The sequence below is a fragment of the Chiloscyllium punctatum genome, chromosome 9, assembly GCF_047496795.1.
Source record: "Chiloscyllium punctatum isolate Juve2018m chromosome 9, sChiPun1.3, whole genome shotgun sequence".
In the NCBI taxonomy this organism is placed as follows: domain Eukaryota; kingdom Metazoa; phylum Chordata; class Chondrichthyes; order Orectolobiformes; family Hemiscylliidae; genus Chiloscyllium; species Chiloscyllium punctatum.
In genome coordinates this window covers 19,327,636-19,343,128 of record NC_092747.1, presented here as the reverse complement: position 1 = coordinate 19,343,128, position 15,493 = coordinate 19,327,636, and the positions used below count along the sequence as shown (strand labels likewise).

Here is a 15,493-nt window from a genome sequence, read left to right as displayed (position 1 = left end):
GTTGTTACCTAAATATGGACTCTTATGGGACAGTGGTCATGTCCTTCCCTCTGATCCAAGACACACAGGCTCAAGTTTCACCTGTTCCAAATGTGTGTAATAACATATTTGAACAGGTTGATAAGTATTTTGTTTTTTTAAAAACAGAAGTGCTTACCTAGAGTACATGATCTGCAGAGCTGTCAGCACATGGGATAATGCCTGTTGCTTGGCATGGGTCCCGTCCAAAGAAAGTAGAATTTTCGCCAAGGAGGGGCGATTGGGTTTTGAATTGCACGTGCCACTCATTTTGTTACTGATGGTGGAGGAGTCTAGATCTGACTGAACACCTACAAGTACATACATGAATTGAATTACAAATATGCTATCTTGTTCTTTCAAACATAATTTTTTCCTGTAGAGATTCAAGTGTTTGGGGGTGGGACGGGGGTGTATTGTTAATCTATTCAAGTTTATAAGCAAAGAATAAAATTCTTTGTTACAGAAAGCAATTCTTAAAGAACTATGCATATTTTATACATAAAAGTTACATTGACCAAACTGAAGAACTGCTCAAATCCCACAATTATGGAAACAGGCAGCTTAATATTAAAACACAGAGGCTTCCTGAGTACACAATGAAATCTTCAATAATTTAAAATGCTTGCAAATACACGTGCAACTATGAAAAGGTATAAGCACACAAACACACTTGCATCCCATCCATTTATTCTTGGAAAATATGCTGAAATCTAACATGCCACTTGATTCTTCTTACACAAATTATTAGTATATGAAAACATTTAGCAAGTATACAAATTAAATGATTATCAAGGCACAACTAATAAAGTTACCCAAGTATGAAGCACCCAATGGGTCCCTTGCAGTTTGAAATAGGACAGGTTCATGCACAGAAGGCGTTGCCACATCCACTGTTGTCCACGCTATGCTGTGTGAAGAACCACAAGCAACACGAGTGATTTTCTGTCCTTCTAGACCTTGTACAAGGGTAGGCTTCCTGTTTACTGTTGTGGTTCCATTTCCTTGCTGGCCATGGTCATTATCACCCCAAGCATAAACCTAAGAATGTTCAATTCAGAAAGAAAGATTAGATTTAAAATCAAGAATTTAGGACAATATATGTGGTATATTATGAAGTTCCATATTAGTGCACAGAAAGTTCTATATAAAGTGATCAAAAGCCCTTTTAGCTATCCGTCATGAACCCATCAATTTGAACATTAGTAGAACTAATTATAAAGGCACTGGATTAAATAAACATATTGAAAGGACTTCTGAAATGAGTTCCAGCTTCCATTTTAAGGCCTGTGAAAAACTAAGTACAAAGTAAATGAGCAGGTCACTCCATCTTGAAATTCGACATAGGAGCAAATTACTGCAAATGCTGGCATCTGTATTGAAAACAAAAAAATGCTGGAAATCAGTGGGTTAGGCAACATCCAAGAGCACGCTAACATTTCAATTTGACGTAATTCTTCATCAGAGCTCCATAGACTTGAAACACTAGCTTGCTTGCTCTCTCTCTCTCTCCTCCCCAACTGCCCCTCCCTCACTGATGCTGCCTGATCCACTGTGAGTTCCAGCAGTTTTTGGTGTCCGTTGAAATTTGAGATGCTCTATTTTCAAGATTGAATCAGCTCTCCAAGGGTCTTGTTTGTAAAACCAACAGTGTTCCCTTTCCTTGCATAAGTTTTAACTAGAACGTTAACGATTGTTGAACAAAAAGGTATTCACTCACTTGTCCTGTATCAGAGACAGCAAGACAGTGCAATGCACCTACAGCCACATGAATAATCTTTTTCCCACGTAGACCTTCCACTACTTGTGGCTTCCGAACATGAACATCAGTACCATGGCCTAGTCTGAAATAGTCACCTTTGCCCCTGTGGACACAAAAAATTTTAAATGGTACTAATTTAATTTCATACATATTACGATCATAAAATGCTTTCCTTGAGAATGCCCTGTGAGTGTGCAACTTTGAACACTTGGCATGAGAAATTTTGTTTTCACTACAAATCTTTTTCCACATAGGTTCTATGCCTGTGATCTACAGGTGTAAATTCTTGGTGCAAATTTCAGGACATCTAGCCTACGATTCTGATGGTAACTCCAAAGCTTTTGAAAAAGCTAGAACTTTGGAGGCAGTGATGAAAGGTTCAGAGCATACACCTCTGGCCTCCATAAGTTTAAAACTCCTGTGCAAATCCATGCATCTGTGAACATAGGATTCCCTGTGAAGTCCCAAGACTTAATAGTGGCAATAGAAACTGGGTCTAGTTAACATGATAATCAATTATTTGGACTACAATGTACTTTTTGAACTTAAACTTACCAGGTCCATACTACACCAGGCTTTGTAAGTGCCAAAGAGAACTGAGCGCCACACTCAATCTGGCAAACCCCTTGCCCATTGAGTCTTTCAATATTTTGGGGAACATTGCAACCTTCACTTCCACCACGGCCCAACTTTCCAAAGTCACCATCGCCCCAGGAAAATACCAGACCTGTAAAAAAAATATACCAATAGACTAGGTGCATTGTAAGTAATGAAAGGTTTTATAGCTATAAATAGCAAAGTTGGCCCTACCTTCATCAGTTAACGCTAGTGTTTGTGCATCTCGACTTCCACATGCGACCTGGATGACTCTGTGCCCCAGAAGAACTTTCACCTAGTTAAAATAAATATGATATCATTTTTAGATCAATTTTAGCACCATTTTATGACATCGTGGAAGACTATCGTATCTGTTGTGAACAAAATAAAACGTTGCCAAAATAGAAAGTGGCCAAAATATTCAGTACGTTAGCCTATATCTCTGGAGAGAATAGAGGAGTCATGTGATGACAACCAAGTGAACCCTGTTTTAATTTGGGGAAGCATGGTTTTCATCAAATCAAACCCCTGCTGCCACCATTATTCTAGATTCCTAAGCGTGGGCAGAAAAGACAACTTTAAAAAAAAATTATATTCAGCTATACAAGTCTACTGGTGCATGCAAAATTTTCCAAATTTTATTTATCAGCCAAGTAATAGCAACCTTAAGCTTTAGTCTCCTATTAGCAACACACAAAGTATTGTTAACTGTTTAATTCACAAAATTATGCAATTACCAATTTTGGTCTCAACTGTGTTGTGTTATCTCCATGCCCAAGTCTGCCATACTCGCCAAGACCCCATGAATACAGTTCACCACTGGAGGTTATGGCAGCACTGTGAGAACTCCCACAAGCAATATCTCGAATACGTTTGGTTTTTAATGCCTCAATCAGTCTTGGTTTATCACAATTCCTGTTTTTTTAAAGAAAAGGATAGTGAACATTCTTGCTAAGGCAAGTCCAGTGAAAACCCAAGATACACTAAATACTTTAAAGCAATTTGTGCAATTACTGATATTTCTTTAAAATTGAAAAGCTGATTTTCTATATATCTAATGTTTGGCACTAAACAGTGGAATCTGATAATGCATTCATACATCATTCTAACTGCACTGGTAGTAAATAAGTTTTAGCTTCATATTCACATTGAACAGTGGGTAGAATTTGGTCCAAAACTGGCTTACACCAATGGTAGTTTGACCCAACTCTAGATTCAGACTGCATCAGAACTATAATGGCAGCACTGACAGGAAGCAAAGGAAATTTGACATTGTAGGGTGTATACAGTCATAAAACTACACCAATCTAAACAACATAATGTGGTTCCATTTTAAAAAGAAACAAACTCCTAATGAGAGTTCCAATATTCATTTGTCATTAGTGAAAAGATCATTTCTCACAGGGGACAAAGAATTCAACTCAAAGTAAACTCCAACAGAAGTTGGAGCCACAACGAGTCACAACAAAGAAATAGGCAAAGAAACAATGTAAACAAAGTTAAAGAGTGCAAGGACAACTACTTAACCAAGGAATGAGACAGGAGATGGGAAAGGAATGGTAATGCAAAATAGGAGAAAAAGCTTCAAATAAATTAGTTAGTTCTTCCTAATTAATGCACAAAGGCTACTTGGTATCCTGGGACAAAAGGTAATCTTACAAATTCTAGTCCTAAAAGTAAGCAATTAACTTAGCAGAAAAAATACAGCAAAAAGCAAAAAAAAAAGTTGTTTTAAAAATGAAAATTACATTCTGCTGAAGTGTCCAAGTTTTCCATCATCTCCTTCACCCCAGGAAAAGACCTTTCCATCAACAGTTAAAGCCATTGCATGACGACCACCTGCAATGCAAAGCAAAATATAAATACAGATGCGAACTAAATGACAATGCTTTAAAAAGAAATTGGATTACATACCTGAGTGCACAGCCACTTTCTTTACAACATAATTGCTAAGAGCTGAGATCTGTCGAGGGATGGGTATTGTTCCACTGGATATTCCAAGACCAAGTCTTCCATTAGTAGCTTCTCCACAGGCATAGACCTTTCCCTCAGCAGTAACTACAATGCAAAACTCAGTCAGCCATGTATGTAAACCTTTTGCAGTGTCAGAAGCACTTCAAAGCTTACGATATTTTAAAATGCCATTTATACAAAGAGGAAATTAGGTAATTTGGATAACGTTGGACAATTAGCCATTAATAAAGGAGATGGCAGAGGAATTCAAGAAACTGTCCTTTTAAAAAGTGTTCCCAGAGTAAATGCATTGTCTCTTGACAGACTGAACTATTTAGAGGAGGAAGCAACAAGTTTGATCGATGACATGTAGCAAATTAGCTAAGCTAATGAAGATGTTCATAGAAGCGTCAAAGTTGCCCACATGTTTAAAGTTTGGAGGGTAATTTATTGATCCCATTACACAGTGATGCTTGCTGAATAAAACTTGCATTTATCAATGTAATGCTGAAAATAGCACCAAGCTTGGAGCTGATGTTCCTTCCCCATACCCACAGTCAAGTACTAATGTACATTCACTTTGAAGGTTTACACACAACACCAACAACATTAGCTGCCAGGAAGATACAGAATCACAGACTACCTGAGTCAACAGATTCAAGATGGGCTAGGAGAAAAGAATGAAGACGGTACAGGTTATCATGACTCGTGAACCAAATTAAAACTTCCTAAACACTGTACATCAAAGCCATCCTGCTAAAGCATACCTTCACTCTTTTGAAAGCAGATAAGATGAAGTTTAAACACATATGAATAGAATGGATCCAAGTAACATCAGAAAAGAAATAAGGGTTGAGAGGAATGAAGATTTATCTATAAATAGCTTAGAAAAGGGGAAAAGCAAGTAAGCTCAATATTTATTATTCCCTCAGATTCTATGAGAACCTCCCTGACATAGCACTTCTCAAGATTGCTGCATTACAAGGAACAACACACTTTGGCTAAATCATCCATAAAGGTAATCAGTTGCTGATTGAACTCACAGGTTTCACAACTTAATTGATAAAGAAACAGGCTAGCAAATGTCATTCTAAGTCATTCGCTAAACCTTCACAATGACTGATGCTTTCTGAAATCTGCCTGAAGGTCTTGTTTCCAAAAGATAATCAGAAGAACACTTGTGAAGAAATTTTTAAAAATACATCAACAGGAATGCCAACTCAAATGAGTATTACAAATGGAAATAAGTCTAAGAATTAATTTATGGTGTGAATTTTTAAAAAACTAAAATTGCAAAATAAATTGCAAGTTGAGAGTTTTGACATTAAGCTCATATGCAAAACTATTTGACGTAAATGATAATTGACTGATTGATGTATTTATTGTCATGTGTATTTGTTACATGTATTTGTTATAAACACTGTGAAAAGTGCTGTATAATGTTCTCTGGCGCCACCTTAAAATACAGAAATAAACCAAACAGAGTATAAAAATAAGGAAATAAAGTTAAAAGTTGAACATTACATTCCGTATGTGATTAGCCATGGGCCTAGATCTGGGCTCTTGCACACAGAGTGTGAGACAATCACTAGCTCAAATTAGTCAGTCAGCCGTGAGTTTCTACACTGCATCACTGCTACAGAACCATGTCACCATTCTTTGGTGCCACCTTGCTTCCATTGCTGATGCCAAGAGTCCAAGAGTGGGGGGGGTGGGGGGCTAATCTCGGAAATCTGGGCACTGGGCCAAAACTCACCCGATTCCACTATTGTTGCAAATACGATCTCACTGTCCTCTACCGCCGCCCCGTTGCAGGTACAAGTGTGAACCTAATGTTCAGGTAGCCACGCAAAGTAGGAGGAGTACTTGATATTGGAACTAAGTGACTGAACAAAGAAAAATATTCTCTCCTCCAGGACTGACATCCCAACACTTGGGTCTGACGAAAGGCCGTTGACTGAAAACATTAACTACTGTTTCTTTCTCTATATTGCTGCCTGATCTGCAGGGTATTTCCTGAATTCCAGATTTCCAGCAAACTCAAACTATTGCTCAAGAGAGACACGAAGTCAATCTTGATCGTCTTTCACACATGAGGACTAAAATGCAAGAAAACCAATAAGTTAAAGCAGGAGCAGAGGGTGCTGACTAATTGGAGGTGCAACAAGAACTATTAACTGCCTGTCTCAGTTAGCCTGATTAAATTCATGTCTCCTTTTAACAATGTTTATGTTCTTTACTAAGGCTATAAAATACAGCAGATGCATTTAACATTACTGCTTTTCATCAATACACAAGCTAAAAACAATTTTGTACACTTACCACAGAATCATTATTAGTGGAGGAGGCCGTTCAGCCCATTGTCTGTGCTGTGAACCTGCACCTTCAGAGATTCATGGAACAACTAAAGACTACTATCCCCTCACACAGTATCCCTACACATTCTTCCATGTACAAGATGGAAAGCCATCATATTCATTAGTATAAATCATCATCTGTAATACAAGTTACATTACCTGCAAAAAGACTTTTGGAACCACCAGCCACCTGAACGACATTTAAAGCTGATAATGTTTCAGAAAATGAAGGGACCTTTATCTAAGAGTAAAAACAAAACACTCATTAGTTTGGTGAAATATGATTTGGACTAATGATTAAATCAGAGGAAAGTTCTTTCAAGACTGCTTTTAAATTTCAAAACAAATTATTCATAGAAGTACAGGCAACTATGACACTAACATTATCAATTATTACAAATCAAAGGATTAAATGCAGTCCATCGTATGGTCGCTTCTGTACTTCAGGATTACACACTGATGCACAGCTAAATATACGCAATATGAAAATAATTATGAGTTAGCAGATTATTATAGAGAATACAATATTGAATAAACAGCATTTCTTTCCCCAGGTCAAACATTCCAAAGTTCCTTAAATGGCTCATGTCTGGAAGGTGTCTTTCAAAGTTAACTGAATTTTTTCTAATCAACCTGTTCAGAGGTGTTATTACAAACCTTGGCACATGTGGGACTTGAACCTGGGCCTCCCGGTCCAGGGATATAGACACTACCACAGTAGTGCAGAATGGCCCCTCAAACAGACCATTTTTTAAAAAATTTAACCAATTTTTCAAATCAACCTATTCAGAGTTTTTATTACACATCGCTAGCGCAGATGGGACTTGAATCCGGATCTGCTGGTCCAGGGTAGCGACACCATCACAAGAGTTCCCTCCATGCTAAGATGATTATCTGATTCAAACCACTTGTAGGAAAGCTAATATTAAGACAACAAAAATACCACAGAAACAGTCATTCTACCTTTGAACCTTTCAGTCCTCCCAGCTGATCTTTATCATTTAGACCCCAGACGAACACTTTTGTTCTAATGGTGGCTGAAGATTCAACGCTAGATGCTTTCTTCCTTGCAAGGCTTGAGAAGAAATAACAATTTCTGAAGTTACATCATTGAAAGGTAACACTTTTAGTTTTTCCCCATATCTCAAAATTTTGCTCAATTCATACAGCCGAGAAAAAGACATTTTGTTAAAGTTTTTCATCTTTTAATCATCAGGATATCTTGTAATAATATTAATTCAATGGGAAAGCCAACATTTATACTGCATGAACAGAGTGTGCTGATGGGTTGCCAAGTGTAAACAGGATTAGAAGAACATAAGAAACAGAAGCAGAGTAGATAATATAGCTCAGTGAATCTCCCCCACAATTTGATACAATCACGGGTGATTTCACCTCAAACTCCACTGCCTCATTGCTCCTTTTACCATTCCACATCCTGAGAAAGTTTGAATCCATGTCCCGCAGGATATTAGCTAAGGGGTATAGATTAGTAGTCAAATCATCACAGCATCACCACTTAGCCATAACAATATTTGTCAATAATTTTTTGTGAGATGCACGACTCATCAACTTTTACACTGACACATTTGTGTGTGCACATTTACACTTGAATATTTAAATACAAATGACAAAGGCTGTAATGCTCAAAAATTGGATGTCCAAAAGAAACTGAAAGTGTCATTAAATAATTTCAGAAGAACACAAATTGTTTTACAAAAAATCCAACTCCTTGCATCAGTTACTCCAGTTATCAGTAAACACAAAGTCAGTACCTTCCAGTATTGCTTTTATCATCATCCTCCTCTTCATTGTCCGAAGCAAGGAAAGGGAAGTTTGCTGCAAGATCCTCATCCTCTGCTCGGATACGTCCTACAATGCTCAAGCCATGAATTTTGCAATCAATCCCAGAACTTCTGCACTGTTTGATTGCAATCTCAATATACCTGTGCTGCTCAGAAAATGAAAAGTGGTTATAAAAGACAACCTGCAATGTGGTCCAGTTGTATAAAAGGACAAAAACATTGTTGTCTAAGCACGAAGGTATGTTGATTACCCATGGTGACCTCTTCAATACTCTTTTGGTCAGAGCATTAAAGGAGGGTCCTAAAGATGGAGTTCATTCATTTTGACGAGTTTTGTATCATTTTGTGGGATTTTGTTTGCTGCAGACAGTAGTCATATCTGAAGAGAATTGGGGTATTTGAATGCTGAGACACACAAGGTAGGGTTTTTTAGATGGCGAAGTGAGTCAGGTTTGTGGGAAATGCATCCCTGCCAATTGCAATAGGCCCACAGCCATTTAAACATTCCATGGAGTAGCAATTCACTGGAGGAAGGACTTTCAGTCCTCACTCAGAGAGCAACTCAGCTGATCTGAATGGATACAGCAAACCCATAAGCGGGCCCCTGTCAGGGAGGTGCCTTAATGCCCCCTCCAACCTCAAGCCAGCTAACCAGTTGGGTGCCCACCCAACCCTTCATCTACTCTCACTTGCCTGAACATTGCAGCCAGGCAACAAGGGTACCTGTGGTCATTTGGCAATTTAATGACCACAACTGAGAACTGAACACAACAAGGTGACCACATCGGAATTTTACAGAGCCCTGCTGGCAAAACTGTCAGCTGGGAGACCCAAAACATTCTGGCTAAAGTCAGATGTAGCTTTGTTTGTGATTAAAAACAAGGGTGTGGAGAGACCACAGAAGTTAGCAAGATAGAAGGCATGAGATTGAACAGGTGTACAAAAAGGGCTATAGACAGACAGACACAAACCATGAAAGCCCACCTCAGCATCTAAAACAGTTTCATCTCAACTCAAAAAGCATTAGTGACTATTTGACTGATTAGCTGGACATATGTTTGCATTGTCAACAAGAAGTTAACTCCCAAGATAAATATGAGATTGTATATACACCTTAAAGCAACATTGAGAATACATACCTCCACACATTCATTCAGCAGCATTACAACAGTATCAGTAGGGGTTATATTAATCGTCTTCAGTTCAATAAGATTGTCAAGTGAGTTTCCACCTGAAAAGGAGGATGGTTAAGTATTTGATCAGAAAAATAATTAACCAAGTAAAAACAAGGGGTGAATATAAATAGCATGCAAGATGTTTAACTTACCTGACACTACTACTAATGAAGGCATATAACTACTGTCAGCTGGATCCACAGCCATATTTAGTCTATGAACAAGGACATCTGGGAAGATTTCCAAGCGAATCCAGTGCTAGTCAACAAAAAAAAAAGATTAAGAGAACACATCTATCAGTAAGTTGAAGCCAAAAGTTGTTTCAACAAGAAAGATTGATGAGTTGCTCACATGACTCCATCTTGAAAAATACAAACTTCCTGGATACCATAGATTGGAATGTGAAGTATAAAAATAACAGGCATTTTCACAAAGTTTACCTTATGGATTAGTTAGACCAATACAGGAATGGAGGACCAGTTGTAAGCCACAAAGAATGCTGCAACCTACTGATCACACGTATTTAGTTTCATTACTTCTCAGAGTCTTATCCTTGCCATTCTATCAGCTAAGTGACCATTTATTCCTCCTACTATTGCTCTTGAAGGCACAAGACATGGCCATGCAGAAACAACTAAATTTGCTTAATTAATTATTTGTTGCCAATGCCACATGTACAGAAATACAATGGTCAAGATAAGAATTGCAAATACAGCCATTTTTCAGAAACATTTGCTTGAGAAAGGACATCACTCCAGCACACAGCAAAACTTAGTGACAGATAGCCACAATGGGAATCAAAGTTAAAGCACCATTTGCAAGGCACAGTTGAAATATCAAGTCAATGGTAAAGAAAAACAAGCTGAAGAACGCACAGAACAAGGTGGCACTCAATACGGTACTGAGGTTTTTACATCATCCAAGGTCGTAATTAAATTGCATTCACTAATTTTTGACATTTTATTCTTTGCTCAGAGATAAATCAGAACTGTTCAAGCTATTCAATGAATCTTACAGGTAATGGATAAAGATTGCTTTTGAATCAGGTAGTTTATCTGCATACTATCATAAGAAAAAGAAAGAAACCATTCAGCACATCAAATTTTTGTGGGAGGGAGCAAACAGGAGTTGGGGGAAAGAGGGGAAAGGTTTGTGAAGGACTTCTCAGGAGTCAGTTTCGAGATCCACACTTTTCTCAATTCCTATTACTGACCTAGACCTTGGTTTACAGACCACAATCTCAAAATCTGCAGACAAGATAAAGTTTGGAAGCACTGGGAATCATTGTGAGGAATGGGGTAGATTATTTTTTTAGAAGAATATAGATAGCTGGTGAAATGGGCAGACAACTGGTAGGTGAAGTTTAGCAAGCCGAAATATGAAGTGATCCATTTTGGTAGGAAGGACATGGACAGACACTAAGGGGCACAATGCTAAAGAAAGTGAAGAAGCAGAAGGGGCTTGGGTGTGCATATGCACAAGTCATTGAAGATGACAAGACAGTTGAGACAGCAGCTTATAAAGCATACTATATCCTTAACTTTATTAATAATGACACAGAATACAAGAGCAATTAGGTTAAGTTGAGACTAGGTCAGCCTCAGAGTATTGCATACACTAGGGAAGATGCAAAAAAGATTCACAAGAATGGTTCAAGCAATGAGGAACTTCAGCTAGGAAGTGAGATTGAAGCAGTTAAAGTCTGTCCACCATCTAAAAACACAAGGCAGAGGTGTACTGGAATACCCCTGAACGAATGCAGCTCCAAAAACTTACAAGAAGCTTCACAGCATCCAGGGCAAAGCAACCTGCTTGATTGGCACCACATCCACAAACTTTCACTCTATCTGCCACCAATACTCACTTGTAGCAGTGTGCATCATCTACAAGAATCACTGCTACAATTCACTAAGGCTACTTAAATAGTACTTCCAAACTTATGACCACTACCATTGAGAAGAACAAGAATAGTAAATACATGGAATACCAACATGATGGAACTCCAAGCCCACAGCATCCTGACTTGGAAATGTATTTGTCATTCCTTCACTGTTGATGGTCCAAAATCCTGAACCTCCCTTCTGAACAACATTGTGAATGCACCTACAAAACCTACACTGCAGCTGTTCAAGAAAGTAGCTCACCACCATCTTCTCAAAGGCAACCAGAGCTGAGCAACCAATGCTGGTCTAGCGAGCAAAACCCACATCCACCTTAATCTTTTAAAAACTGACAAAGGTATTCAATATCACAAGGGGTCTGGGCAGAGTAGATTGGGGGAGAATGTTTCCACAGGTGAATGAATCAAGATCGAGACAGCACTGATTTAAAGTAATTGGCAAAAGTATCAAGAGCGACTCAATGTGAGTTCTTGAGGTCTGGAGAGCAATGCATAAGTGTTGATGGAAGCAGATTCAATGAGGCATTGGAAAGGGAATCTGACTGTTCTTTTTCAACTAACAAATTTGCAGGGCTTCAGGGAGAAGGTGGGAGGATGGCACTGAGTCAATTGTTTATTTCAGAACTGGGGCAGATACAGTGGGCTGATTGTTGCAATGAAGGAAGAGGACAATCAGTCACCCAGAATGCATGACCTGAACAAAAGGAAACAATTTAGGGTTAACTTCCTCAAAGCAAAAAAAAAATTGGGAGTTTTCCCCACTGAAACAGATTATTTTCTGATTTTAGCTACAGACTTTAACAACTGACAAAGATCATATTCAGCAAAATTTTAATTTTGAACAGCTCTGGAGCAACAAGCAATGGATGATGGAACTACCTTTCAAGTGTATAGAAGATAAAAGCACAAGCTAGAAAGATTGTTGTATCAGTGGCTTCTCACTTACTTTCCCTTGTGAGCCTGAAGACTGCCAACACTGCCCAGAGCCATCAATCAAGCGTGAAATTTGACTGACAGATGAGGAGACTCCAAAGTTCTTTACAATCCTCGACCAATCATCTAGCAACATTCCTCTCTCACAACTGTATCGCTTACTCTGTTGTTTTCCGGAACGTCCAGCAAATACTGGTGATTGTCCTTTAAACCAACAAACAAATTATTATTAACAGAACTCTTTTAGAATGCTGTCACACAGACAGTTAGGTGGATCATAAGCAGCAATCATTGCATTTCCCAGCAATCTCACACAAGATCACTGGGGTCACAAAAAGAAAAAGACATGTAGCAGGAAACCTAAACTGAAGTCAGAAGAGACACAGAATTGCATTTTACCCACACAACTTAAAACACCAAGTATTGATTAACTGAAAACATTTTACATAAAAATAGTTTGACATTCTGTTTAAATATTATCTTTACTCCTAACATTCAAATAGTACATTACAAACTTTTATTGTTTAAAAATAACTCCGCTACATAATGATTACCAATTGTCACACCATTCCTGCACAAAGTAATTAGTAGTCTGGTTAAATTGGTGTGGGCTATTTAAATATTGCGGGAAATATGATTAAATTTTGTTGTGATTTGGAATGATAATCTGTAAAATGTAACTTTAAAAAAAAATCAAATCTGTTAAGAAATTGTACAATGCATCTCACCTGGCTCATTAATTCTACCAAAAGTATGCCTTGAGTTGTGCTTCCTGGTCTTGAAACAGTTTTCACAGTAGTCAAAATCATCACAGTTTCTACATTTGAACCTGGGCCCATTCATTGGAAACATTTGGCAGCCATCACACCTGCATTTTTTATCCAAAAAAAACCCGGTTCAATCAGTCTGATTATTGGAAACAAATTATTAAATTTTGAAAGCAAATCCATCATGATGTGTTTACATAAATCTCATAAATCGACAAATGCAATTCAATTTCAACACAAGTTAAAGCAGGTACCAAATTAAAACAAAGCAATTGTTCTTCAAATAACTTGCAAGTCATTCAAGCAAGGAATACACTGCCTTCTATGCCCAACATTTATAAACAAGACATTGAAAATCCTGAAATCCATAGTCAGAAGTCATACAATACCAAGTTATAGTCCAACAGTTTATTTGAAATCACAAACTTTGAGTGCTGCTCTTTCATCAGGTGAAGTGGAGGTGTGGTCTGAAAGCTTGTGATTTCAAATAAAGCTGTTGGACTACAACTTGGTGTCATGTAATTTCTGACTGTCCACCCCAGTCCAACACCAGCACCTCCACACCACGGCTATCATTGACACCTGAAATTCACAGATTTTGCAATAATGAGAAGAAATCTTATCGAAACATACAGAATTTGAGGAGTTTGACAGAATACATGCAGTGGGAATGTTCCCCCTTACAGAAGCACTCATAACTGGAGGCCATAATGCCAGAGTAAGGGGTCAGCCATTCAGGACAGATGAGCAGAAACCTCTTTGCTGCAAAGGTTGCAAATCTCGAGAATATTTAGAACGGTCTATCCTCCAATGGTTGTGAATGCTTTGTCATTCAGTTCTTTTAAGTTGGAATAAAACTATTTGGATGTGAAGAGAATCTAAAGAAATAGGGATAGCATGGGAAGCTGGAACTGATCTAAATCATTGGTTAAGAATGGTAGAACAGACTGTAAGGAGTCCTGTTTTGTATGTTCTTACACAGGACAGGAGGATCTGAATGTTCTTGAGAATTTGGAAGACAAAATTCAATGTGAATTGCTTTCCGGGAGAACAGGAAAAAGAAAACTCAGGAAGAGACTATTTGCTAAATGAAAGCAAAAAAACGCGCGTGGGCCAAATCAGTTTCAGTGTTTGGATGGAATAGAAATAAAACTGAAGAGATTCAGACAATGAAAAATGACAGGAGGAGCCAAGAAACTAAGTGAAGGAGCTCATTCAGGGAGCCTGGGAATGGGCAATAGTCAGTGAGGGCGGATGGATCAAGGCTTGTTGTTTCCCCGTAAGAATATAAAAACATAGGAACAGGAGTAGGCCATTTGGTCATTTCCAAAGCCAAAACTGCATGTGGCATGGCAACTGCAGCGCCCCCAATACCCTACACAGTTGTAAACAAGACTTCTCCATTGTTAAACTCCAATCAGCTTGCAATAAAGAGGAACCAGTACATGCAACGTATTTAGATTTTCAAAAAGCTTTTGATGAAGTGTCAGATAGAAAGTATTAGAAAGAATAGGCATTCATTGTGTCGAGAGTATTGTTAGCGTGGATTAAGGATTGGGTAACACACACCAGATGAGATTCAGGATTAATGGATCTTTTTCATTTTGTAGAGACATAATTGGTGGAGTGTTACCAAGATCAGTCTTAGAGTCTCAATCATTTAGAATCTGTGCTAATGATTTGGGGGGAGGGTCTGCATGTAATGTATCCAAATTTAGAGGCAATTAAACAAAAACACATAGGAGAACATATTGTGGTGAGGAGACAAGGGATCTACACCTGGTGAGTAAGCATAAACTTGACAGATAGGGATGAAAGTAGAAAAGTGTGAAGTCATGCAGTTTAGTGGGAAGAATCAAAATGCAGGCTATTATTGTAATGAAGAAAGAATCCAAAAAAAGTGCAGAGAGAAAGATCTGAGTGTTCGTGTGCATGAAACACAAGTTAGCTTGCAGGTGCAGCAGATTCCTGGTCTCCTCACCACAACTGCTCTCCCACTTTTTTTTTTAAAAATAGTCAGTAAATTTGGACAATTACATGCTGGCCCTCCCCCAAGTTATTAACACAGATAGTAAATGATTGAGGCTCTAGGACTGATCTCTCTTGACACTCTACCAATTATGTCTTTATAAAATGAAAAGGATCCATTAATCCTGAATCTCATCTTCTGTGTGCTATCCAATCCTCAACCCATGCTAAAAACAATACCCTCAACACCATGAATTC

The 15,493-nt window shown here is 38.2% G+C and overlaps 1 protein-coding gene across 10 annotated transcripts in view; it reads right to left on the bottom strand.

The window, feature by feature from the left end:
* The window catches only part of herc2 (HECT and RLD domain containing E3 ubiquitin protein ligase 2), a 231,639-nt gene that overhangs the window by 63,598 nt on the left and 152,548 nt on the right, over nucleotides 1-15,493 (bottom strand). For all 10 annotated transcript variants that reach the window (XM_072576977.1, XM_072576980.1, XM_072576979.1 and 7 more), the window contains 15 exons: nucleotides 13,229-13,368; nucleotides 12,514-12,704; nucleotides 9,820-9,925; nucleotides 9,632-9,723; nucleotides 8,463-8,638; nucleotides 7,651-7,762; nucleotides 6,847-6,928; nucleotides 4,292-4,435; nucleotides 4,126-4,216; nucleotides 3,115-3,292; nucleotides 2,591-2,672; nucleotides 2,336-2,507; nucleotides 1,739-1,883; nucleotides 834-1,059; nucleotides 158-329 (listed from right to left, as the gene is read on the bottom strand). In XM_072576977.1, the coding sequence (XP_072433078.1) occupies nucleotides 158-329; nucleotides 834-1,059; nucleotides 1,739-1,883; nucleotides 2,336-2,507; nucleotides 2,591-2,672; nucleotides 3,115-3,292; nucleotides 4,126-4,216; nucleotides 4,292-4,435; nucleotides 6,847-6,928; nucleotides 7,651-7,762; nucleotides 8,463-8,638; nucleotides 9,632-9,723; nucleotides 9,820-9,925; nucleotides 12,514-12,704; nucleotides 13,229-13,368 (2,109 nt within the window). The remainder of the gene's footprint in view (nucleotides 1-157; nucleotides 330-833; nucleotides 1,060-1,738; nucleotides 1,884-2,335; nucleotides 2,508-2,590; nucleotides 2,673-3,114; nucleotides 3,293-4,125; nucleotides 4,217-4,291; nucleotides 4,436-6,846; nucleotides 6,929-7,650; nucleotides 7,763-8,462; nucleotides 8,639-9,631; nucleotides 9,724-9,819; nucleotides 9,926-12,513; nucleotides 12,705-13,228; nucleotides 13,369-15,493) is intronic.